Source organism: Lasioglossum baleicum, chromosome 3, assembly GCF_051020765.1.
Source record: "Lasioglossum baleicum chromosome 3, iyLasBale1, whole genome shotgun sequence".
NCBI classification, from domain to species: domain Eukaryota; kingdom Metazoa; phylum Arthropoda; class Insecta; order Hymenoptera; family Halictidae; genus Lasioglossum; species Lasioglossum baleicum.
The window spans coordinates 13,203,419-13,227,447 of record NC_134931.1 but is presented as its reverse complement, the minus strand read 5'-3'; the positions used below and the strand labels follow the sequence as shown (position 1 = coordinate 13,227,447).

General features: G+C 41.8%; 5 protein-coding genes across 6 annotated transcripts in view; 4 read left to right on the top strand and 1 right to left on the bottom strand.

The window, feature by feature from the left end:
- The window catches only part of LOC143221967 (amyloid beta precursor protein binding family B member 1), a 266,374-nt gene that overhangs the window by 225,956 nt on the left and 16,389 nt on the right, over positions 1–24,029 (bottom strand). Inside the window, exon 2 of the mRNA XM_076447713.1 lies at positions 2,550–2,607. The gene's annotated coding sequence lies outside the window, so the exon portion shown is untranslated. The remainder of the gene's footprint in view (positions 1–2,549; positions 2,608–24,029) is intronic.
- On the top strand, positions 4,027–5,681 carry LOC143221957 (cytochrome P450 9e2-like). The gene has a single exon (XM_076447690.1). It carries the CDS (start codon positions 4,104–4,106, stop codon positions 5,613–5,615), a length of 1,512 nt encoding a protein of 503 aa, XP_076303805.1. The 5' UTR covers positions 4,027–4,103; the 3' UTR covers positions 5,616–5,681.
- LOC143221956 (cytochrome P450 9e2-like) lies at positions 5,997–8,476 on the top strand. Of its 2 annotated transcripts, XM_076447689.1 has the most exons (2): positions 5,997–7,132; positions 7,205–8,476. In XM_076447689.1, exons 1-2 carry the CDS (start codon positions 6,884–6,886, stop codon positions 8,393–8,395), a joined length of 1,440 nt encoding a protein of 479 aa, XP_076303804.1. In that variant the 5' UTR covers positions 5,997–6,883; the 3' UTR covers positions 8,396–8,476. The 2 variants fall into 2 exon arrangements, with proteins under 2 accessions (XP_076303804.1, XP_076303803.1); XM_076447688.1 differs by having other exon boundaries at positions 5,997–8,476.
- LOC143207240 (uncharacterized) lies at positions 8,631–15,158 on the top strand. Its single transcript, XM_076420454.1, has 2 exons — positions 8,631–11,274; positions 13,466–15,158. The coding sequence occupies exons 1-2, from the start codon at positions 9,770–9,772 to the stop codon at positions 15,045–15,047; spliced, it is 3,087 nt and encodes a 1,028-aa protein (XP_076276569.1). The 5' UTR covers positions 8,631–9,769; the 3' UTR covers positions 15,048–15,158.
- On the top strand, positions 17,976–19,899 carry LOC143221958 (cytochrome P450 9e2-like). The gene has a single exon (XM_076447691.1). The coding sequence runs from the start codon at positions 18,323–18,325 to the stop codon at positions 19,832–19,834; it is 1,512 nt and encodes a 503-aa protein (XP_076303806.1). The 5' UTR covers positions 17,976–18,322; the 3' UTR covers positions 19,835–19,899.

Genomic DNA, 24,029 nt, shown 5'->3' with positions numbered 1-24,029 from the left:
GTACTGTAATTAACTTGGTAAATTTATTCTGTTACAACTATTAAAATGGTGTGCAGAGTATACTATCTCGTGCGTCCCCTCTAGAACCGTGACAAATTGAAGCGATTGACTGTTGAGCATTAATGTAAATAGAGATAATAAACGGAACGTATCATTTCACTATAGATACTGAACTCATCCCACTGTGACCGGTCTCGTGTAGGATCGCTACGTTGGAATGAATCAATTCGCATAAAAGGTGATGGTCACGTCCGCAACTATGTCGCCTATGGCCTTGTACAGTGATTGAACCAATTTAGTTTCACACGAGCGATCATGTACAATTTTTGCAACGCCTTCAATTTGCAATGTGTGTATAAACGAGATGTGCCACTTTGTCTTCGAATTGCTACATATGTATTGGGTTGGCAAGAAAGTAATTCGGGTATTTTAAGGTGAAATAGAGAGAGCCCAATTTTTTATTTAAGCAATGAACTTTAATGAATAAGATATTTTCCCTTTTGAATAAGATTTTTTGCCAAAATGAATAAATAAGAAAATACCTTACCGATTAAAGTTCGTCGCTTGAATAAAAAAAATTCGGTTTTATTTTACCTTGAAAAACCGAAATTACTTTCTTGCCAACCCAATAGAACTTAATAATTTGCCTCCACTGTGAAATTATTCTCGAAATGGAAATCCGTTATCGGGAACAACGTCGTCGAGTTTTCATTACACTTGATAATCATCATACTCGATGGCAAAAAGACACAATAACTGCATTGGTAGCATTTTCATTGTACAATTCAGCGGTATTTGTTAAACACAGAATGCCAAACACACTTGTCAAATTGCCAAACCTGTCGCTTACAGAGCCTGGAAACTATACTACCGTGCCCCGAGGTTAAACACTTCGGTCTACTGGGCTAGTATACTCGGAGGTAACAATATAGCGAGGCAGTAAACCCAGTGGGACTGTAAGTAGAAGCTCGTTTTGCGGATTCGGGCCAGCTGAGATTCCTGAGCCCAAGAGTGCCTACAGCATTTCAGAAATATCCAGAAGTTAGGGACATTTCATTTAAAAGAAATCTGCTTTACGCAACTAGCTCGGAGATCCACTAGACACTAAACGAATAACGCTCGATCCCGAAGATCCATTACACTTGTCCGGTTAGCTATCTAAATTCTTATCGATAATTCGAAGGTAAACTGCACGCGAAGTTCGAGCATTCTTACTTCCGCTCCTCCGTTACTTATATCTGATATAGCGCACGGCAGAGTGTACCTCGAGACGGAGCAGGAAGAGTTCCTCAGGAAACAAAACAGTTTTCCGATAGTTCCGCCTGGTGTGAAAACGAACAGAGTTAGTGGAGCCCAGCCATTAGTCTGGCAGCGGCAGTTCCCGGTATGTATCATTGCGGAAGGAGGATAAATTACGAACCTACTCCTGCTATTAGGTCATACCACATGAAGTTCCCGATTTCAGAACAAATCACAATACACTCCCCCACAAATGACAACTTAACTTTCCACGATCTAAATTCGTTTTTCGACAGTTTCGTTCGGTTCTCCTGTGCCTGGTTTTCTCCACTGTCGTTGAACTGTTATAAAAACAATAATAATTTTGTTAGACTGTACTATAATGCTGTGTGAATTTTGTTAATAACAATTGTCAGCTACTTGATAACGAAGCTTTTACCTTGCTTTATAATCTAGTTAATTTCAGTAGCGATCAATTAATATTCGTTGGCAGTTAGTTTATGTCAATCACTCTTAAAAAAATCAATAGCGCGACATTTAACGTATTAAAGTGTCTTTTTTTACACTGTTCAATGTATAACGAATGCTCATCCATTTGCTGCTTGCATAACTCGTACAAATGTCATAATATAAGCTTTTTTAAGAAATGCCAATCACGATGATACGTTCCGAAGCGATTGCAACGCACCAGCAACATGTTTGTAAACTCAAGGTTTTGTAGTGAAGTAAATATTAGCGTAAGTTTGTCTCAGTATACGATGGAGATCATTTTGGAAATGCACGAAAGGATCTTGGGAGATTTAAGTACCATAGGTCGATGAATTCGTTTCCGAGTGGACTATTTATCCAAATAAATGCGGACAGTTCCATATAACAAATGAAGTCATCCCTCTTCGAATCTCATAGGTCAGCGCTCGGATTTACTTACTCGCAACGGCCGAGTTTCGAAGGCTACGCCCCCTCGACTCGGCCGCGCGTCTCGCTCCCCGTAGCGGTCCTAGTCAGTCCTAGTTCGGAGCTTCTCAGGTGCGTTCCATACTCGCTATTCGTGGTGCCTAGGAGAACTAGGGCCGCGGGGAGCGAGACTCGCGGCCGGGTCGAGGGGGCCGTAGTCTTCAAAACTCGGCCGTCGCGAGTAAGTAAATCCGAGCGTAATAGACTATGTCACATAATCATCGATTTCTACAAAATTGTAGGGTTCGCTATACATCTTAAGAAATTGAGTTTTGTAAAATTTTAGCCTAATCCATACCTTTTATTTTCAACCACAACATTTTACACAGTACGGTCTGACAGAAAAAGAAACTTACCAAAGTTCTCATAAAAGTCATCGGATCGTGGTGGCCACTGTACTAAACGGGAGGATATCTGTAACAGACGGCGCAGTTTTCATTAAACGTGACATGCAAATAAGAGAACGTATCAATTCAGTATGAAATGGCGTAGCATCCCGTTATCATTGTTGTTACGAAACGCATCAACCGTGTTTCGGTCTTCATTTATTTACATGTTAATATTAGACGAAAACTCGCTATTGAACCGTGGTTTTGATAGATTCATGGAAAAAGTGAGGGTAGGTGGGGCACAAAACAGTAAACGCATTAAAAAATTGTCAAAATTACTAACCCTGGTAAAAATAACAATCAAAACGATAATGATAATCAAATGATTCACCGAATATTTTGATTATTAAATCGGATATCAAAGGTAATCAATACCTATTGCTAATACTGTATTGAATATTCCGTACTCTTGCACGCTCCGTGTCAATGGAAGCCTGTCCCGGCGCGGCATTTGTTCACTTTTTGTTTCTAAACACGCTATGGAAATGATAGAGAAAACAGGGTCTCACTCTGGGTCCAGGCTTGCCATATTCCGCGCGTGCCAGGCCCCTTACCGCTGCGCCCCTCGAATATGGCAAGCCTGCTCTGGTCATACATTGGGGGAGCTTTCAATTTTGAAAGACTATTCCTGGACCTCCGTATGCGTGGTCGGGGCCGGCCCTCTTCGCCCCTCCCCCCACCTAACCCTAACTAATTCTAATCGCACGATTTTTCATTACTAGTTCAAATTCTGTATGACGGCTATATAGGATGCAAAAATCATGCGATCAGAATTAGTTAGGAGTAGGTAGTAGGGGGGGGTGGAGAGGTCCGCCCGTCAGGACGGCCGGACCACGCATACGAAAATCCAGAAGTAGTCTTTCAAAAGTGAAAGCTCACCCTATATATGTATGACCAGAGTGAGACCCAGTATTCTCTCTCATCTCCGCAGCGTGTTTAGAAGCAAGATGTAAACAAACGCCGCGCCGGGACAGGCTTACGGTGCAGGAATACGAAAAATTCAATACAGTATTAGCGATAGTTTTTTGCGAATATTTCGAAAACTAAAATCGAGCGGCGGTAACATGTATAGGAAAAAATTGTTCAAAATAGTAGAAATCTATAACATATTTCAATTTCATCAAAATGAGGAGGCCCTTCTTCTAAATAATTACCTTTTCACAACAATAAAGTAAAGAGTCTGAATCCGTTCGTTTCGACCTGTCTCGAGGATTACGGTATAGTTAGCCTATACATGCCGAACAAACACACGGTAAACAGGAAATTTAGGGGATACCGTTTGCGAGAGGTAATGCAACACGGTTTCGTATTATGGCATTATGCAATGTGTCCGATTTATCTCGATTCGATAGTGTTTCAATTTTCAGCGTCGGCGCCCATGTCCCTTGTTTAAATGGATCACGTTTATCGTCTCTAGACTTCGTGTATGGAACATAAATACAAGAGTCCAGCTTTCATCCCCGGTTCAGTAGTCGATTGGTAACTGGCGCAATCGCTTGCATCGCGCATAGAGAATCCGCTATGGCGTCTGCGACGTTAACGTTGCTCGTTGGAGCACTGGTGTTATTCGCGCTCTACTGTGTTAAAACGTACACCCATTGGAAGAGACACAAGATTCCGACACCGGGCGGGTCCATACCTTTTCTGGGTCACATGTGGCCGGTGTACACCGTCATGAAAAGCACCACGGACCACTTTGAGTCGTTGTACAACCAGTCGAAGAACTACAGCATGTTTGGTATATACGACATGTTTACTCCAGCGTTGGTGGTACGCGAACCGCAACTAATCAAGACGATTTTGCAAAGCAACTTCAGCAATTTCCACAAAAACGGATTCGAGATATCGCCGAAGAAGGACCGGCTACTGACGTATAATCCGTTCTTCGCCCAGGGCGAAGCATGGTCGACCGGAAGGAGGCGATTGACCCTTGGGTTCTCCACTGCTAAGCTGAAGACGCTGTTTCTCGGTGTGATGGGAGTGGCTACGAAGCAAGAAGCATTCTTGGATAAACATCTGAAGTCGAAGAACAAGTACGAGTGCGAGCTGAAACACTTTTTCGGTCGGTTCACGGCCGAGACCGTGGCGAACGCTGGGTTAGGCGTCGAAGGGTATAGTTACGAAGACAATCCGCCGCCGAACGCATTCCATACGATCGGCCAGAATATGTTCAACGCAAGCTTGTTCACGGCGTTTCTAACCAACCTCGCATTTTTGAAATCCAATTTGACGATCTTCTTAGGGATCCCGTTCGTGCCAAAAGAAATGGAGATGTTCTTCAGGGGTGTGGTTCACGAGAATTTGAACATTAGGCTGAAGGATCCGACAGCGAGGAACGATTTCTTCCAACTGATGATCGAAATGGAAAAGTCGGAGGGCAAAGGTGATATAAACGAGGAAGCGATCGTGGCACACACGCTCTCGCTTTTCATCGATGGGTTCGAATCGAGCAGATTGACCCTCGCCTATGTCGCGTACCAGTTGGCGGTTCATCCTGACGTCCAGGAGAAGCTGAGGTACGAGATCAAGTCAATTATCGCTAAGAACAACGGCGAGTTAACCTTCGAGTGTCTGAAAGACCTGAAATACATGGAGCAAGTGATCAGCGAGTCGCAACGTCATCATTCTGCTTTGGTCTTCATGAAGAAAGTGTGCACAGAAGCATATGAATTGACTGGCTCGGACGGACTATCTGTAAAGATGACTCCTGGCATGCAAGTTCTCATACCTGTAACCGCTTTGCACCACGATCCCCAATACTGGAGCGATCCAAATGTATTCGATCCGGACCGGTTCAGCGATGAGAGGAAGCAAAATATCGAGAAGATGAGCTTCATCCCGTTCGGAGAGGGGCCACGCATGTGCGTCGGAATGAGAATGGCTATGCTGATGATGAAATGTTGCTTGGTTAGTTTACTGAATAATTATAAGATAGAGTTATCCCCGAAAACTACGGTACCGTTGAAGTTTTCGAAATATCATTTCATGCCCGAGCCCATCACCGGTTTTTGGGCATACATTTCGAAGCTGTAAAATATCCTTTAATTCTGTTTGTACGTGTTTACCATCAATTCTGAATAAAAAAGACATGGACTTTGTCGGAATGCATTCCATCACTGAACAAATGAAGAATTGTTTACACTCCGATCGCTGTTCTCTATTCTTCTTAATCACCTGTAAATGTATTCATCCTTTTCGAAATCCACAGCAGAGCTCTATAACTCTTTATGCTGAACAGAATAAAATTAAACTGCGAGATTCGTTAAATGTTGTTGTTCACTCTCACAGTTGCCAAGTTCCATCGAGTTACCAAGTGATAATATTCGAGCGATAAACTCGTTTTATTTTGTAGTGCGTGTTACGAAGATGACTTCATCGTAGCCTAATCAAACAGTAATATTCTTGAGTTAAATTTAAGAACCGCTTCCATGCGGCAGAAGGCTCCAATTGAGGCATGATAAGAATATAAACGAGTGTAATTGAAACCGTTATACTGTTCGCGACATTGAGAATAATGAACATTTCTGTCGAACTATTTCTGGAGCATCCCGTTATCATTGTTGTCACGAAACGCACCGACCGTGTTTCTGTTTTCATTTATTTACAGGTTAATTTTAGACGAAGACTCGCTATTAGACCGTGGTTTTGATATAATCATGGTAAAAGTGAGGGTAAGTGGGGCACAAAACAGTAATCGGATAAAGAAATTCAAGATACCATGCTCCATTTGTCAAAATGACTAACCCTGGTAAAAATAAAATAACAATCAGAAGAATCGCTCAATATTTTAATTAATAATAACAAAGCTAACGTTCCTTCGTGTATCCTACTTCTTTATGAGCTAACAATAACACATTTTCATTGGTTAACAAAACCTTGTAAAGTCCTTAATTACCCTCGCCATTTCTGTGAGCAACGGTTAAGGAAACAAAAGAAATTTCGCGATCTATTCTAACAATTTTCACAACACTGAAGTGTAGAGTTTCTCGAGGCTCTACGCTATAGTCAGCCTGTGCCGAACAAACACAAGGTAGACAGGAAATTTAGGGGATACCGGTTACGAGAGGTAATGCAACACGATTCCGTGTTGCGCGATGTGTCCGATCAATCTCGATTTCGCTAGTGTTTCAATTTTCAGCGTCGGCGCCCATGTCCCTCGTTTAAATGGATAATGCTTATCACGTTTATCGTCTCTAGACTTCGTGTATGGAACATAAATACAAGAGTCCAGCTTTCATCCCCGGTTCAGTAGTCGATTGGTAACTGGCGCGATCGCTTGCATCACGCATAGTCAATCCGCTATGGCATCTGCGACGTTAACGTTTCTCGTTGGAGCGCTGGTGTTATTCGTGCTATACTGTCTCAAAACATACACTCATTGGAAGAGACACAAGATTCCGACACCGGGCGGGTCCATACCTTTTCTGGGGCATATGTGGCCGGTGTACACCGTCACGAAAAACGCCACGGACCACTTTGAGTCGTTGTACAACCAGTCGAAGAACTACAGCATGTTCGGTATATACGACCTGTTTACTCCAGCGTTGGTGGTACGCGAACCGCAATTAATCAAGACAGTGTTGCAAAGCAACTTCAGCAATTTCCACAAAAACGGATTCCAGGTATCGCCGAAAAAGGACCGACTATTGGCGTTGAACCCGTTCTTCGCCCAGGGCGAAACATGGTCGACCGGAAGGAAGCGATTGACCCTTGCGTTCTCCAATGCCAAGCTGAAGACGCTGTTCCTCGGTGTGATGGGAGTGGCTAAGAAGCAAGAAGCGTTCTTGGTTAAGCACCTGAAGTCCAAGAACAAGTACGAGTGCGAGCTGAAACACTTTTTCGGACGGTTCACGGCCGAGTCCGTGGCGAACGCTGGGTTAGGCGTCGAAGGGTATAGTTACGAAGACAATCCGCCGCCGAACGCTTTCCATACGATCGGCCAGAATATGTTCAACCCGAGCTGGATCACCTCGTTCCTGACCACCCTCGCATTTGTGAATTCGAACTTGACGAACTTCTTAGGGATCCCGTTCCTGCCGAAAGAAATGGATAGGTTCTTCAGGGGTGTCGTGCACGAGAACTTGGCCATTCGACTGAAGGACCCGACAGCGAGGAACGATTTCTTCCAACTGATGATCGAAATGGAAACGTCGGAGGGCAAGAGTGGCATAAACGAGGAGGCGATAGCGGCACACACGCTATCGCTTTTCTTCGATGGGTTCGAGACGAGCAGGCTGACTCTCTCCTTCGTCGCGTACCAGTTGGCGGTACATCCTGAAATCCAGGAGAAGCTGAGGGACGAGATCAAGTCAATTATCGCAGAAAACAACGGCGAGATGACCTTCGAGGGTCTGAAAGACCTGAAATACATGGAGCAAGTTATCAGCGAGTCGCAGCGTCATAATTCAGCTTTGATCTACTTGAAGAAAGAGTGCACAGAAGCATACGAACTGACTGGTTCGGATGGACTAACTGTAAAGATGAGACCTGGCATGCAAGTTCTCGTACCGATAACCGCTTTGCACCATGATCCCCAGTACTGGAGCGATCCAAAAGTATTCGATCCGGACCGGTTCAGCGATGAGAGGAAGCAAAATATCGAGAAGATGAGCTTTATCCCGTTCGGAGAGGGGCCACGCATGTGCGTCGGAATGAGAATGGCCATGCTGATGATGAAATGTTGCTTGGTTAGTTTATTGAATAATTATAAGATAGAATTATCCCCGAAAACTACGGTACCTTTGAAATTTTCCAAATATCATTTCTTCTCCGAACCTATCGACGGTTTTTGGGCATACATTTCAAAGCTGTAAATTCTCTCTGTACGCGTTTACCAACAATTCTGAATAAAAATGACATGCACTTTGTTGGAATGCATTCTATCACTGAACAAATGCAGAATTGTTTACACTGCGATCGCTATTCTCTACACATTATTACCACCTGTAAATATTTTCTTCCTTTTCGTATTTCACAGCAGAGATCTATAATTCTTTATGATGAACTGAATGAAACTGAACTGCGGAAATCGTTAAATGTTGTTGTTCGCTCTCACAGCTTCCAGGTTCACTCGGGTTATCAACTGATAATATTCGCGCGATAAACTGGTTTGTGTTTGTCATGTTCAGACGATATAGTTTATTTTGTAGTGCGTATTGTGCAGGTAACTTCATCGCAGCCTTAGCAAATAGTAATAATCTTGAGTTAAATTTGGAGGATCGCTTGCATGCGGAAGAAGGCTCAAATTCAGGCATGACAAGAATATAATCGAGTGTAATTGTAACAGTAATTCTAGTCCTGACATTGAGAAAAATGATCAATTTTATCGAGCTATTTCTGTAGCATCCCGTTATCATTGTTGTCACGAAATGCACCGACCGTGTTTACATCTTCATTCATTTACATGTTAATTTTAGACTAAGACTCGCCATTAGACCGTGGACTTCATACAGTTATGGAAAAAGTGGGTAGGTGAAATACAAAACAGTAAACAGATAAAGAAATTCAAGATACTATTCTCCACTTGTAAATAAAAAGTATTAAACTTGGTAAAAATAAAATAATAATCAAATGATACACCGAAAGTTAAATTAATAAAACAGTTATTTACTTTCTTCTTGTATTCTACTTCTTTATGAGCTAAGACATTTTCACTGTTAAATAAATCGTGTTCAACTATATTCCTTAATTAGCGTCGCCATTTCCAGGAACAAACGTTAAGGAAAAGAAGAAATTCCTGTGGGACCTTTTGGTTCCAGCTAACCCAGGTAAAATTGATTTTATGAAAATTTCTCGATCCATTCTAACAGTGTTCCAGGCCAAAGTCTACAATTTCCACAACAATGAAGTAAAAAGTTCGAATGCGCTCGTTTTGACCTGTCTCGAGGGTTACGGTATAGTCAGCCTGCGCAAAACAAACACACAGTAAACAGAAAATTTACAGGTTGGGAAAGGTAATGCAACACGGTTCAGCGTTTCCAGATGTGTCCAATCAACCTTGATATCGCTAGTGTTTCAATTTGCAGCATCGGCGCCTGCGTATCTAGCCTAAATTGATAACACTTATCACGTTTAATGCCTCTGGACGCATGTATGGAGCATAAATACAAAGGTCCAGTCTCCTTCTCTAGTGCAGTAGTCGGTGACTAACTCGCGCGATCGCTTGCATCGCGCATAGAGAATCCGCCATGGCGTCTGCGACGTTAACGTTGTTCGTTGGTGCACTGGTGTTATTTGTGCTCTACTGTGTCAAAACGTACACCTATTGGAGGAGACACAAGATTCCGACCCCGGGAGGGTCCATACCTTTTCTGGGGCATATGTGGCCGGTGTACACCGTCACGAAAAACGCCACGGACCACTTTGAGTCGTTGTACAACCAATCGAAGAACTACAGCATGTTCGGTATATACGACATGTTTACTCCAGCGTTGGTGATACGCGAACCGCAATTAATCAAAACAGTGTTGCAAAGCAACTTTAGCAATTTCCACAAAAACGGAGTCGATATATCGCCGAAAAAGGATCGGCTATTGGCGTTGAACCCGTTCTTCGCCCAGGGAGAAGCATGGTCGACCGGAAGGAAGCGATTGACCTTTGCGTTCTCCAATGCCAAGCTAAAGACGTTGTTCCTCGGTGTGATGGAAGTGGCTAAGAAACAAGAAGCATTCTTGGATAAGCACCTAAAGTCCAAGAACAAGTACGAGTGCGAGCTGAAACACTTTTTCGGTCGGTTCACGGCCGAGTCCGTGGCGAACGCTGGTTTAGGCGTCGAAGGGTATAGTTACGAAGACAATCCGCCGCCGAACGCTTTCCATACGATCGGCCAGAATATGTTCACTACGAGTTTCATCAACGCGTTTGTGACCACCATCGCATTTTTGAAATCGAATTTGATAATCTTTTTAGGGATTCCGTTCTTGCCGAAAGAAATAGAGATGTTCTTCAGGGATGTCGTGCACGAGAATTTGGACATTAGGCTGAAAGACCCGACAGGGAGGAACGATTTCTTCCAACTGATGATCGAAATGGAAAAGTCGGAGGGCAAGGGTGTCATAAACGAGGAGGCGATCGTGGCGCACTCGCTTTCGCTTTTCATGGATGGGTTCGAGACGAGCAGGCTGACTCTCTCCTTCGTCGTATACCAGTTGGCGATTCATCCTGAAGTCCAGGAGAAGCTGAGGGACGAGATCAAGTCAATTATTGCTAAAAACAACGGCGAGATGACCTTCGAGGGACTGAAAGACCTGAAATACATGGAGCAAGTGATCAGCGAGTCGCAGCGTCATAATGCAGCTGTGGCCTTCTTGAAGAAAGTGTGCATGGAAGCATACGAACTGATTGGTTCGGATGGACTAACTGTAAAGATGAAACCTGGCATGCAAGTTCTCGTACCAATGACCGCTTTGCACAACGATCCTCAGTATTGGAGCGATCCAAAAGTATTCGACCCGGACCGGTTCAGCGATGAGAGGAAGCAAGATATCGAGAAGATGAGCTTCATCCCGTTCGGAGAGGGGCCACGCATGTGCGTCGGAATGAGAATGGCCATGTTGATGATGAAATGTTGCTTGGTCAGTTTACTCAATAATTATAGGATAGAGTTATCCCCGAAAACTACGGTACCGTTGAAGTTCTCGAAATATCATTTCTTGTCTCAGCCCACCGGTTTTTGGGCATACATTTCGAAGCTGTAAAATATTTTCTAATTCTCTTCGGACGCGTTTACCAACAATTCTGAATAAAAATGATATGGACTTTGTTGGAATGCATTTTATCAGTGAAAGAATGCCGAATTGTTTATACTGCGATTGCTATTCTCTACTCAGTATTACCACCTGTAAACATTTCCTTCCTTTCCGCAATTCACAGCAAAGCTGAATGTATAACTCTTTATAATGCATTGAATAAAATTGAATCGTTAAATGTTGTTGTTCCCTCTCCCTGGTCCCAGGTTCCATCGAGATACCAACATATAATATTCGCGCGATGAACTCGTTCGCGTTTGTCAATTTCTTATTTTATTTTGTACTGCGTGTTGCTCAGAGAACTTGATCGTATCGCGAAATGAAACAGTAATAATCTTGAATTAAATTTGGAGAAACGCTTGGTCTGACAATGAGTTTCTGAGATATTTGCAAAGAAACTTTACATAAATCGATATTACGAGTACAGTTCTCACTGGAGAAATGCAGAACATTGTAAGCGTCTGCGATAGGTGAAGCCGGTCCTCCCCCCTCCCACCCGACCCAACCACCAACCAAGTAATTATTACGTGTTTGTGAAGGGGCGACATCACACACTCACCCATCCAGTGTATCTGAGAAGAAGGTTCTCACATTAAACAATGTGACATTATACTATAGAATTTACTACTAACAATAAGTGTAAGTACTAAGAGACTCTGACGATTCTGACAGTCAACAATAGTAAATAATATAATATAATTTTATAGTGTTTAACACGAGAATTTTCTTCTCAGAAACACTAAGTGGGTGTGTGTGATGTCGCCGCTTCACAAGTACGCAATCTGATATAATTAGTTGCTTGGTTGATAGGCCGGGGGGGGGGGGGGGAATTGAGGGCCGGCTCGAGACTTGATGTCGAATCACTCCATAGCAACATAACGGCGCTCTTACCTGTCAAAAATACTGTATATACCACAACTTTAAACGCTCATAACTTTTAAACCATACATTGATCCTGCAGGATTGAAACTTGGAGTTCTGGAATTAACTCGTCCAAATCTACCCGTTTATTTTTGCAAATTTCTCGGATACTAAGACCGGGCGATGGGTAAGGATATATATAAGAAAAAGGGGTTCGGAATGTTGACCTTGACAACATATTTCAAGGTCAAAGTTTTGGTTTTTGGGAAGCAAGTTAATTTTGTAATAAAAAGGCAGATATCTTTTGAACGATATTTATAGGATGCTATCTCTTCCAAAGCTAGGCTTCGACTGGCTTTTATTAGTTCGGTAAGTCGTCGATAAATTTGAAACCGAAACATTTAAACGTGAGTCGTGTTAGCATGCGGACTCAAAGGTCCGCGACCACAGTGGACCAAACGAGTCATTTAGCTGGACAAAAACCCAAAAAATAGAAATCTCACAGAAAACTTCCCGCTACGGTAAATGAGAGGTAAGGTACCAGATAAAAAGAATGACTGCTGTTTTATCCCTTGTTATCACCCCATAATAGAGTATGCCCCCACAAACAACGCATTTTTTAACTTCGTATTTCTTCATCGTCGTTCGACACCTCAGTATTCGTTAGTGTTTCTCGTTGTGAACATCTAGTAGTGGAAATATTTGGGGAATATTTCAATCTGTCATGGATACCAGCATGAATCGTTAGTACAAAAACGAAATAAAACTTAAATACATTGTTTATTTGTTTAAAAATGGAAGTATACTTAAAACGTATATAACATTTATACGTTCACAGCCCCGCAAAAAAGAACTTCAAAAACCTTCACTTCGAAACGTGTTGGAACTTCTTTATAGAAATCCACAGTGTCCGAAAAAATAAATTTCATTTACTTTGGCTCGCGACGGCGAATTTGAGATAGTTTTTAGTAATCCAATTTCGATATATTCGAATCATTTCTATGATTCTCTTCTACGTAAACCACAATTGCACAATCGTAAGGCACAAACTGTGCCGTCCGAACACACGGTAAATAGAAAATTTAGGGGATATCGGTTCGGAGAGGTAATGTAACACGGTTACGTGTTGCGGAATGTGTCCGATCAATCTCGATAACGCTAGATATCAATTTTCTACGTTGTGTCAGGGCGCCTGTGTCTCTCGCTTAAATTGATAACACCAGCGACGTTATCGTCTGTAGACTACATGTACGGAGCATAAATACAAGAGTTCAGTCTACTTCTCCAGTGCATCAGTCGGTGGCTAAGCAGCGCGATCGCGTGCATCGCGCATACAGAATCCGCCATGGCGTCTGCAACGTTGACGTTGCTCGTTGGAGCACTGGTGTTATTCGTGCTCTACTGTGTCAAAACGTACACCTATTGGAAGAGACGCAAGATTCCGATTCCGGCCGGCTCCATACCTTTTCTGGGTCATATGTGGCCAGTGTACACGGTTACGAGAAACTTCACGGACTATTTTCATTCGCTGTACAACCAGTCGAAAAAGTACAGCATGTTCGGTATATACGACATGTTTACTCCGACATTAGTGATACGCGAACCGCAACTAATCAAGACGGTGTTGCAAAGCAACTTCAGCAATTTCCACAAAAACGGATTCGAGGTATCGCCGAAAAAGGACCGGCTATTGGCGTTGAACCCGTTCTTCGCCTCGGGCGAAACATGGTCGACCGGAAGGAAGCGATTGACCCTTGCGTTCTCCAATGCCAAGCTGAAGACGCTGTTCCTTGGTGTGATGGGAGTGGCTAAGAAGCAAGAAGCGTTCTTGGATAAGCACCTAAAGTCCGAGAACAAGTACGAGTGCGAGCTGAAACACTTTTTCGGACGGTTCACGGCCGAGTCAGTAGCGAACGCTGGTTTAGGTGTCGAGGGGTATAGTTACGAAGACAATCCGCCGCCGAACGCTTTCCATACGATCGGCCAGAATGTGTTCAACGCGAGCTTGATCAACGCGTTTCTGACGACCCTCGCATTTTTGAAATCGAACTTGATGAACTTCTTAGGGATCCCGATATTGTCGAAAGAAATGGAGATGTTCTTCAGGGGTGTCGTGCACGAAAATTTGGACATTAGGCTGAAAGACCCGACAGCGAGGAACGATTTCTTCCAACTGATGATCGAAATGGAACAGTCGGAGGACAAGAGTGGCATAAACGAGGAGGCGATCGTGGCACATACGCTATCGCTTTTCTTCGATGGATTCGAGACGAGTAGGCTGACCCTCGCCTTCGTAGCGTACCAGTTGGCGGTTCATCCTGACGTCCAGGACAAGCTGAGGGACGAGATCAAGTCAATTATCGCTAAAAACAATGGCGAGTTGACCTTCGAGGGTCTGAAAGACCTGAAATACATGGAGCAAGTGATCAGCGAGTCGCAACGTCATAATTCTGCTTTGGTCTTCATGAAGAAAGTATGCACAGAAGCATATGAATTGACTGGCTCGGACGGACTATCTGTGAAGATGACACCTGGCATGCAAGTTATTGTACCTATATCCGCTTTGCACCACGATCCCCAATACTTTAGCGATCCAAATGTATTCGATCCGGACCGGTTCAGCGATGAGAGGAAGCAAGATATCGAAAAGATGAGCTTCATCCCGTTCGGAGAGGGGCCACGCATGTGCGTCGGAATGAGAATGGCCATGTTGATGATGAAATGTTGCTTGGTTAGTTTACTGAATAATTATAAGATAGAGTTATCCCCGAAAACTACGGTACCGTTGAAGTTTTCGAAATATCATTTCTTGTCCGAGCCCGTCAACGGTGTTTGGGCATACCTTTCGAAGCTGTAAAATACTTTTTAATTCTCTTCGTACGTGTTTACCGACAATTTTGAATAAAAAACTCATGGACTTTGTTGGAATGCATTCCATCTCTGAACAAATGCAGAATTGTTTACACTGCGATTGCTATTCTCTACTCATTATTACTACCTGTAAATATTTCCTTCCATTTCCCAATTCACAACAGAGCTCTATAACTCTTTATGATGAACTGAATAAAATTGTACTGCAGAAATCGTTAAATGTTGTTTACTGTCACAGCGCCCAGGTTCCCTCGGGTTACCAACTGATAATATTCGCGCGATAAACTCGTTTGTGCTTGTCATGTTCTGACGAGATATACTTTATTTTGTAGTGCCTGTTACACAGATAACTTTATCGTAGCCTAATCAAACAGTAACAATCTTGAATTAAATTTGAGAACAGCTTGTCTGTGAAATAGTTGTACTAGTTGCAACATTGAGAATAATGAATATTTTTGTCGGACTATTTCTGTAGCATCCCGTTAACATTGTTGTCACGAAGTGCACCGACCGTGTTTTCATCTTCATTTATTTACATGTGAATTTTCGACTAAGCTTGCTATTAGACCGTGGATTTTATACAATTATGGGAAGAGTGGGTTCGTGGAATACAAAACAGTAAACAAATAAAAAAATTCAGGATACTATTGTCGACTTGTCAAAATGATTAAGCCTGGTAAATATAAAATAATAATCAAATGATTCACCGAATATTTTAATTAATAAATCTGATATCAAAGGTAACTTTCCTTTTTGAATCCTGCTTCTTTACGAGCTACGACATTTTCACTGGTTAACAGAACGTTGTATATTCCTTTATTACCGTCGCTATTTTCGTGAACAAGGGTTAGGGAAAGAAAGAAATTTTTCTTGGACTCTTTTGCTTGCAGCTAACGCAGATAAAATTGATTTTGCCAAAATTTCGCGGTCTATTCTAACAATTTTTCAGGAGAAAGTACAATGAAGTAAAGAGTTTGGATCCGCTCGTTTCGTTCTGTCTCGTGGCTCTACGGTAAAAATTTAATGACATTTCACGAAAAAGTCGACTTTCTCATATCGATTCCTAATTTTGTATTGCTTCCTAAATGTCCATCAACATCGAAGCTTAAAAAATTAATGTTTGTTGACACAGAAACTGTAGTTAATATAAATTCACAAAGATATAGACATTTGGGATGCAGTATTTTTCAGCCAAAAATTGCTTCTTTTCATCGAGATGTCCTGGTTACCCTATTTAATATTTCTTCTGGCTCTTTTATGTAAATGAGAAACAATCCTTTGGGGTAATAATTACCCCTGTTAGTTGAGGATGGTTGTTCGCAATGTATTAAAAATTAATATTTAATGAAATGAATAAAATCTATATACTTTCTTAGAATTTATAAGGTGTATCTTTTAATGGACCTAATTGGACCTAATCGGACAAATCAGATCGTTTTCATTAGACCCTCCTCTACATATCCCCACAAAAATCATATCCGACCCGATCCGACCGTAGAAATTATGATTGTTTAATGTTATCGGGACGTGTCACCTGACGCATAGCAACTCACATATAGTACTTAAATACCATCCAAATATGAATATTTATGCAATTGCATTAACAGTTCATACCTACCTAAAACAAGTATGTAATTTTTAACAATAATATAAGTAATCTATTAATTTCATTGTTAAAAATATAATAAACGGTAATAATATAACTAAGAGTTTCTTAGTTTTTCTTAGTGAGTATCACTGTTTTTGGGTAAGTATATCTGTCGTTGAATCATAGTTAACAATTAAGAGACTTTTCTAGCGAACTGATTAGATTATCGAGGCGCGATATGTTTATCTATGTTATCTATGCAGATAAAGTAGTATTTTAACTAGATTACATTTTATATCTGACAATATTTGTTGAATGTAATAATTTTAGTATCAGTTTTTATTCCTGCTGATATCAAGAAGCTTCAGATTTAATAATTAATTAAACTAAACAAATTGACCAAAAGTTTACCTGTTAACATCAATTTAAAAACGTTTTGGTAAGATTTATTGGCTTATCTTTTATATTTGTTATATGTTTGTTGATATTTTTATCTTTCATAAACACATTACACGTACATGAAATAATACAAAATAACAAAGGTCGTAATATATAGAATAGACATGATTTTAAAACAATTACATTGAAAATATTATTTATAATTATTATAAATTATTATAAAAAATATCATTTGACACGCTTGTGAGGCGTTAATACCTCCTCGGTACATTTTGTATGCTTTGATTATAAAAAGATTTCTCGAATTTATATTTTATGTATTCCATAAAACATTACGTGTATGAAATGTAAATATAAAATACATATTTAGTAAGTAAAAAATGGTTTGGAAGATTATACTTAAACAATTTTTCTTTAATAAAAAAAATCAATGAAAATTAATTAACAATTATTGTTTAACAAAACAGAGAAAGTTTTATTTGTTTACAGTTAAAATTGACTATGTTTTAAATGAATTTTAGTGCAAATTTCATCCCGATATCTCTTATGGTTCAAGAGCTATAACAAAATGTCATTTCTCGACCCAGCCCACTGTGTGCCGGGGCAAGGGCACCCGTCGATGACGTCGATGACTGTGGCACAGCCGACAGCTACGAACAAAGCTACTGCAAATGACTTAGAGGAGTGGGGCTAGGCCGTAGCACAGCCGTTGCTGTGCTGTCACTCGCCCACATTGCCGCTATACATATGCCGATCGTCACTCGTCAAATGCTCATTCTATGTCACGCTGTCCCAACGTAACTTGAAGTCGGTCTCTGTCTCCGTCATCAGCCAGTAACGACAATGTGTATGACCAATACATGCAGCGTTGCACGTGGAAACGTGACTTCATTACCGCCGTTCTGTGTATGCCCAAGGCAAGAAAATCGCTGTCCGTACGGGTAGATGCTGAGCAGCTAAGCTCAGCTCTACGGTATGGTCAGCCTGTGCCGAACAAACACACGGTCAACAGGAAATGTAGGGGAAACCGGTTCAAAGAGGTAATGCCACAAGGTTCCGTGATGCGCAGTATGTCCGATCAATCTCGATAACGCTAGTGTTTCATTAGTCAACATCGGCGCATCTGTCCCTTATTGAATTAATGACAACTATGACGTCTATCGTCCCTACTCAACACGTATGGAGCATAAATACAAGAGTCCAGTCTCCTTCTCCAGTGCAGTAGTCGGTGACTAACTCGCGCGATCGCGTGCATCGCGCATACAGAATCCGCCATGGCGTCTGCGACGTTGACGTTGCTCGTTGGAGCACTGGTGTTATTCGTGCTTTACTGTGTTAAAACGTACACCTATTGGAAGAGACACAAGATTCCGACTCCGGGTGGGTCCATACCTTTTCTGGGCCATATGTGGCCAGTGTACACCATCACGAGAAACTTCACGGACCACTTTGAATCGTTGTACAACCAGTCGAAGAACTACAGCATGTTCGGTATATACGACATGTTCACTCCGGCGTTAGTGATACGCGAACCGCAACTAATCAAGACGGTGTTGCAAAGCAACTTCAGCAATTTCCACAAAAACGGAGTCGATATATCGCCGAAAAAGGACCGGCTATTGACGTATAATCCGTTTTTCGCCCAGGGCGAAGCATGGTCGACCGGAAGGAAGCGAATCACCTTTGCCTTTTCCAATGCCAAGCTGAAGACGCTGTTTCTCGGTGTGATGGGAGTGGCTAAGAAGCAAGAATCATTCTTGGATAAGCATCTGAAGTCGCAGAACAAGTACGAGTGCGAGCTGAAACACTTTTTCGGACGGTTCACGGCCGAGTCCGTGGCAAACGCTGGTTTAGGCGTCGAGGGGTATAGTTACGAAGACAATCCGCCGCCGAACGCTTTCCATACGATCGGCCAGAATATGTTCAACCCGAGCTGGATCAACGCGTTTATGACCACCCTCGCATTTTTGAAATCGAACTTGATGAACTTCTTAGGGATCCCGGTACTGCCTAAAGAAATGGAGATGTTCTTCAGGAGTGTTGTGCACGAAAATTTGGACATTAGGCTGAAGGACCCGACAGCGAGGAACGATTTCTTCCAACTGATGATCGAAATGGAAAAGTTGGAGGGCAAGAATGGCATAAACGAGGAGGCGATCACGGCACACACGCTCTCGCTTTTCTTCGATGGGTTCGAGACGAGCAGACTGACTCTCTCCTTCGTCGTATATCAGTTGGCGGTTCATCCTGACGTCCAGGAGAAGCTGAGAAACGAGATCAAGTCAATTATCGCTAAAAATAACGGCCAGATGACCTTCGAAGGTCTGAAAGATCTAAAATACATGGAGCAAGTAATCAGCGAGTCGCAGCGTCATCATGCAAGTGTGGTCTACTTGAAGAAAGTGTGCATGGAAGCATACGAACTGACTGGCTCGGACGGGCTTTCTGTAAAGATGACACCTGGCATGCAAGTTTTCATACCTATGACCGCTTTGCACCACGATCCTCAATACTGGAGCGATCCAAATGTATTCGATCCGGACCGGTTCAGCGATGAGAGAAAGCAAGATATCGAAAAGATGAGCTTCATCCCGTTCGGAGAAGGGCCACGCATGTGCGTCGGAATGAGAATGGCCATGCTGATGATAAAATGTTGCTTGGTTAGTTTATTAAATAATTATAAGGTGGAGTTATCCCCGAAAACTACGGTACCGTTGAAGTTCTCGAAATATCATTTCTTGTCTCAGCCCAGCACCGGTTTTTGGGCATACATTTCGAAGCTGTAAAATACTTTTTAATACTCTTTGTACGTGTTTACCGACAATTTTGAATAAAAAACTCATGGACTTTATTGGAATGCATTCTACCACTGAACAAATGCAGAATTGTTTAAACTGCGATGGATGTGCTCTATTCTTCTTTGCGACCTGTAAACATTTCCTTCCTTTTCGTAATTCACAGCAGAGATCTATAACTCTTTATGATAAACTGATTGAAATTGGACTGCGGAAATCGTTAAATGTTGTTGTTCACTCTCACAGGTCCCAGGTTCCCTCGGGTTACCAATTGATAATACTCGCGCGATAAACTCGTTTGTGCTTGTCATGTTCAGACGATATACTTTATTTTGTAGTGCGTATTGTGCAGGTAACTTCATCACAGCCTTAGCAAATAGTAATAATCTTGAGATAAATTTGGAGGATCGCTTGCATGCGGAAGAAGGCTCCAATTGAGGCATGACAGGAATATAATCGAGTGTAATTGTAACAGTAATTCTAGTCCTGACATTGAGAATAATGAACATTTCTGTTGAACTTTTCCTGCAAATGTATACGTTGACACCTGGCAACTGGAAAATTCGTAAAAATATTTCAAACTTAAATTATAATAATATTTTATCCCTGGATAACGGTACTCATCTCATGAATATTTAGGGACCTATACATACAGGAGAAAAAGGCGCAATTTCAAATTTTTTTCTCGTCCTTCATACTGATTGAAACCAATCTAATAATCTGAAAAGCGACTATAACGGCACTACAATTTCGTACACGTCGAGTCCCAGTTCTCCATCAGGCTATTTTTGTTGTATAATGGAAGAAGATAGAGAAACAGAAAAACAAGAGATACATAAACTTTGCAATCGCGAGTCCGTGTGTCGACTGTAAGTCTGTCTCTTCCTCGTCTCAAGGCGTAGCGATTTGAACAGGTCCTCTGAGTGGTTTCTCGTGTTCTCTATCGCCATGTACACATAACTGTGTTCGGTGTATAGGTGCACGTATTCTATATTTTATACGTATATCGTCTGGTCCGTCGACGGAAGAACCGAGGTTTTCGGAACAGTTCCAACGGAAGGTAATGCTTATTTTCGCTCATACAATTTTAAATGCGGGAATAATTATCGTCGCAGACTATATCTGTCAAGGTGACTTGCGTGCTTAGCATTTGTAAGGCGTAGAATCGTTAGATAATAAACAGACACGTCGGACGATTACCATTCAACAGCACTACAATTACGGGTTCGCCGAAGGTTTAAAATTGATTGTGTGAATAACAAAGCCTCGTATGAAAAACATTTTTTCTACATTCTCGATCTATTTATATACATCAGTTACCGATTAGCCTGCATACATATACACTGTGTCCTATTTGAAATTCCGCGTGTTTATTTACTTTAGCGATTTCTCATCGAATTCAATGACCTTGAGATACTATCTCACCAGATTATGTTGTCAAGGTCGTCTAAACAATCTCTCTCTTCACCGCCGCTCAGATTTAGCTTTTCAGTTATAAACAGAGTACTTTTCATTTGAAACATTTTTTTACAAGAAACTATAGTTTGTGAAACAATCGTATTCGACGCCACTGGAGCCTGACACAATGCGTTCTCGTCCACAGCGAGTACCTCTCTCCTGTTTTTCTCTCTTTTCCTTCTCCATTCGATTCTTCTGTAGGAGCGATCGGTTCTGTAGCTCGGCCGCCGAGAAACAAGAATGCGTACAGGAGAATACAAGCTTGTGTATGTATTCTGAAAATGTGTGGAGTCTTTCTAGAGGGAAGAGGGGGGCACGAGAGGCACACGACGATTAAAGGGGGAGAGAGAAAGAGAGATAAGGGTGGCTCGGGGGATGAGGAAAAGTGCCTGCGCGTCGTAGTGCATCTTTCTTTGATTTCCCGCGGGACAAGTCACCTCGGTAGCTTTCTCCTCGGCATCGGGGCTCGAGCAGGAAGGACAGAAGAAGAAGAAGAAGCTGGTGGTTCGTGGCCACGATGCCGCGCCGCAACGTGTGTCCTCGCGTAGCATGATTTATTTTATTGCTTTTCAAGAACCTCGCATAATTTCACCCTCGTCCTACCAGCAGTTATTTACCTCTGCCCCCTCTCTCCCTCTTCCATCCTCGATTCCATATGGAGGACCAATAGAACGGATCGAGGATTCCGACAAGGATCAACAGGTACAGAGGACTGCCAGTAACCCTCGACCATGTCAGCACACCACCACTGTTTGTCGTGTGCGAAAAAAGTGACTGGTGTTACACTTGGCCCACCAGTTTCTATGGGATTTAGAATATTCCCGCTCTACATTCATTCTACGTACATATATTCTCATGTTAACCGTAATTGGAGTATAATTACACCCCATACATGCTTTCAGTGCAGGACGTAAAGAAAAACCCTCGACTGCATAAGTAGTTGTGAAATTTTATTGATTTTCATAACGGTATAGGCGTGAGAATATTAAAAAAATTAATTGAATTTGATTTGCTTGAAAATAAATATAATAGGAATAAATGAATAAAAATAATATTATACATGTCACAGATAGCATGCTTAGGAGAATTTTGGAAATTTTCCATTCGGCAACTTTTCATGTACGTTTTTATTAGTCTGGGATGTGTTTACACCCTCTCTCTTAGATACGCTACGTAGGTAAGTTCTTCTATCATCTATGTAGTAGGAATGCGCACAATTTCGCAATGGATTTATAGAATTTTTATAAAAAATATTTTCTGAAATTTTCCGATACAAATAATTTTCCGTTAGAAGCAAAAGTATGATGTGGTAGAGAGTTGCTATATTTTAAAACCGGCAATGAAATAAATACGCTGTAGAGAAAGTAAACAAGCAAGCTGCAAACAGTGAACGCGCGTTGGCTTCTCCATAAATACCCGTTTCCTGTAAGCGCCCGGCTTCAGATCTCTTAATACAGCCAGGCTATTGACTTATTACTAAATTAACAAAGATCTTGGTGGAAATATTCTCATCCGGAAAATGAATCGGTACGCCCGGAGGTTCGTTCGAACGGTATGCGCGAAACAGAAGTTGAGCTCGATTTAATTAAAGCGAACACTGGTAACGGCAGCGCAGTAAATTGAAAATTACCGAGTGAACTAATCCTCTTAAATGGAATATTGCTACCAGAGTGATACTGAAAGGACACCGCCATCAGTTCGATTGTTTTTGACTAAAGCTACCACAATAAATTGATCCTCTCTAACGAACATTTCAGGTACGTTCGAATATTATCGTGAACATCCTCCTCCTCGGCAATGGCTTTCTCATATTAGTTCAATCGGTCAGCAGTCCTCTCGAATTAACCGGCAAGCACAAACAGTGAAGTCGATCAAACGTTATTGTTTTTACTATTGTTTATTATCCATGGCTGATATCTCTATAACGCGTCATAATTATCTGTACCTCGTCGTCTTTCAAATTTTGGAACACAAAGTGAAGTGATTGAAGATTTTACTATTGGATGAAAGAATTTTTTACGTGGCCCCTCCTTAAAATTAATGCACAAAATTTGTATTTCGTTTCAACGCGCAACGATGTCTTTAAACGCTGTAAATATTCCCACTGTTTTGTATTTGATGTATCCATTTTTATCATAAACGCATGAAGTCCGCAGTCTAATTATCACTGATTAATGATCAGATACAGTTTGTTAATAAACTGCGTCAATACTGTTAGTACGAACGGAGAAAGCAAATTGGATACAGAGACCGAGAGAAATAAATGTTTAGTTTATACAGGGCGACTTTATGTCGTCCTTAATTGTAGGTATCCGCAATGCTCGGCAACGTTCACGTTGATAAGTATCGGTAACAGCGACGTTTAATTGCCACTCGACTTGCCGCCACTTTACGCTCGTTTCGCGGAAGCTGTGCATTCAAGCCGTTTAATTCGCGTTGCAATAGCGCGCAGATCAACACTGTTGCGTCAACAAACAAGAGAAAACGAAGCCTCCACGCAATAAAAGCTGCACGCGCGCTAGACGAAATATATAAATATGAAAATTCGAAACGATCATGACTCGCATTCGCGCGAGAAATCACCTGTTTTCCGGTCGCGGCACGATTCCGGAAACACCGGGAATAGCAGATAAATTCCTTGACAACCATGAAACGACACTCGCCCGTTTTCATTCCCGTTTTCCCGGTGTTGTATTTCTTTCTTGCGCCCGTGTTCGACGATATTAGC

Coding starts and splice junctions, on each gene's coding strand:
- LOC143221957 (XM_076447690.1), top strand. CDS start 4,104: ATGGCGTCTGCGACGTTAACGTTGCTCGTTGGAGCACTGGTGTTATTC.
- LOC143221956 (XM_076447688.1), top strand. CDS start 6,884: ATGGCATCTGCGACGTTAACGTTTCTCGTTGGAGCGCTGGTGTTATTC.
- LOC143207240 (XM_076420454.1), top strand. CDS start 9,770: ATGGCGTCTGCGACGTTAACGTTGTTCGTTGGTGCACTGGTGTTATTT. Junction 11,275..13,465: donor TGGGCATACATTTCGAAGCT/GTAAAATATTTT, acceptor ACAAGAGTTCAG/TCTACTTCTCCAGTGCATCA.
- LOC143221958 (XM_076447691.1), top strand. CDS start 18,323: ATGGCGTCTGCGACGTTGACGTTGCTCGTTGGAGCACTGGTGTTATTC.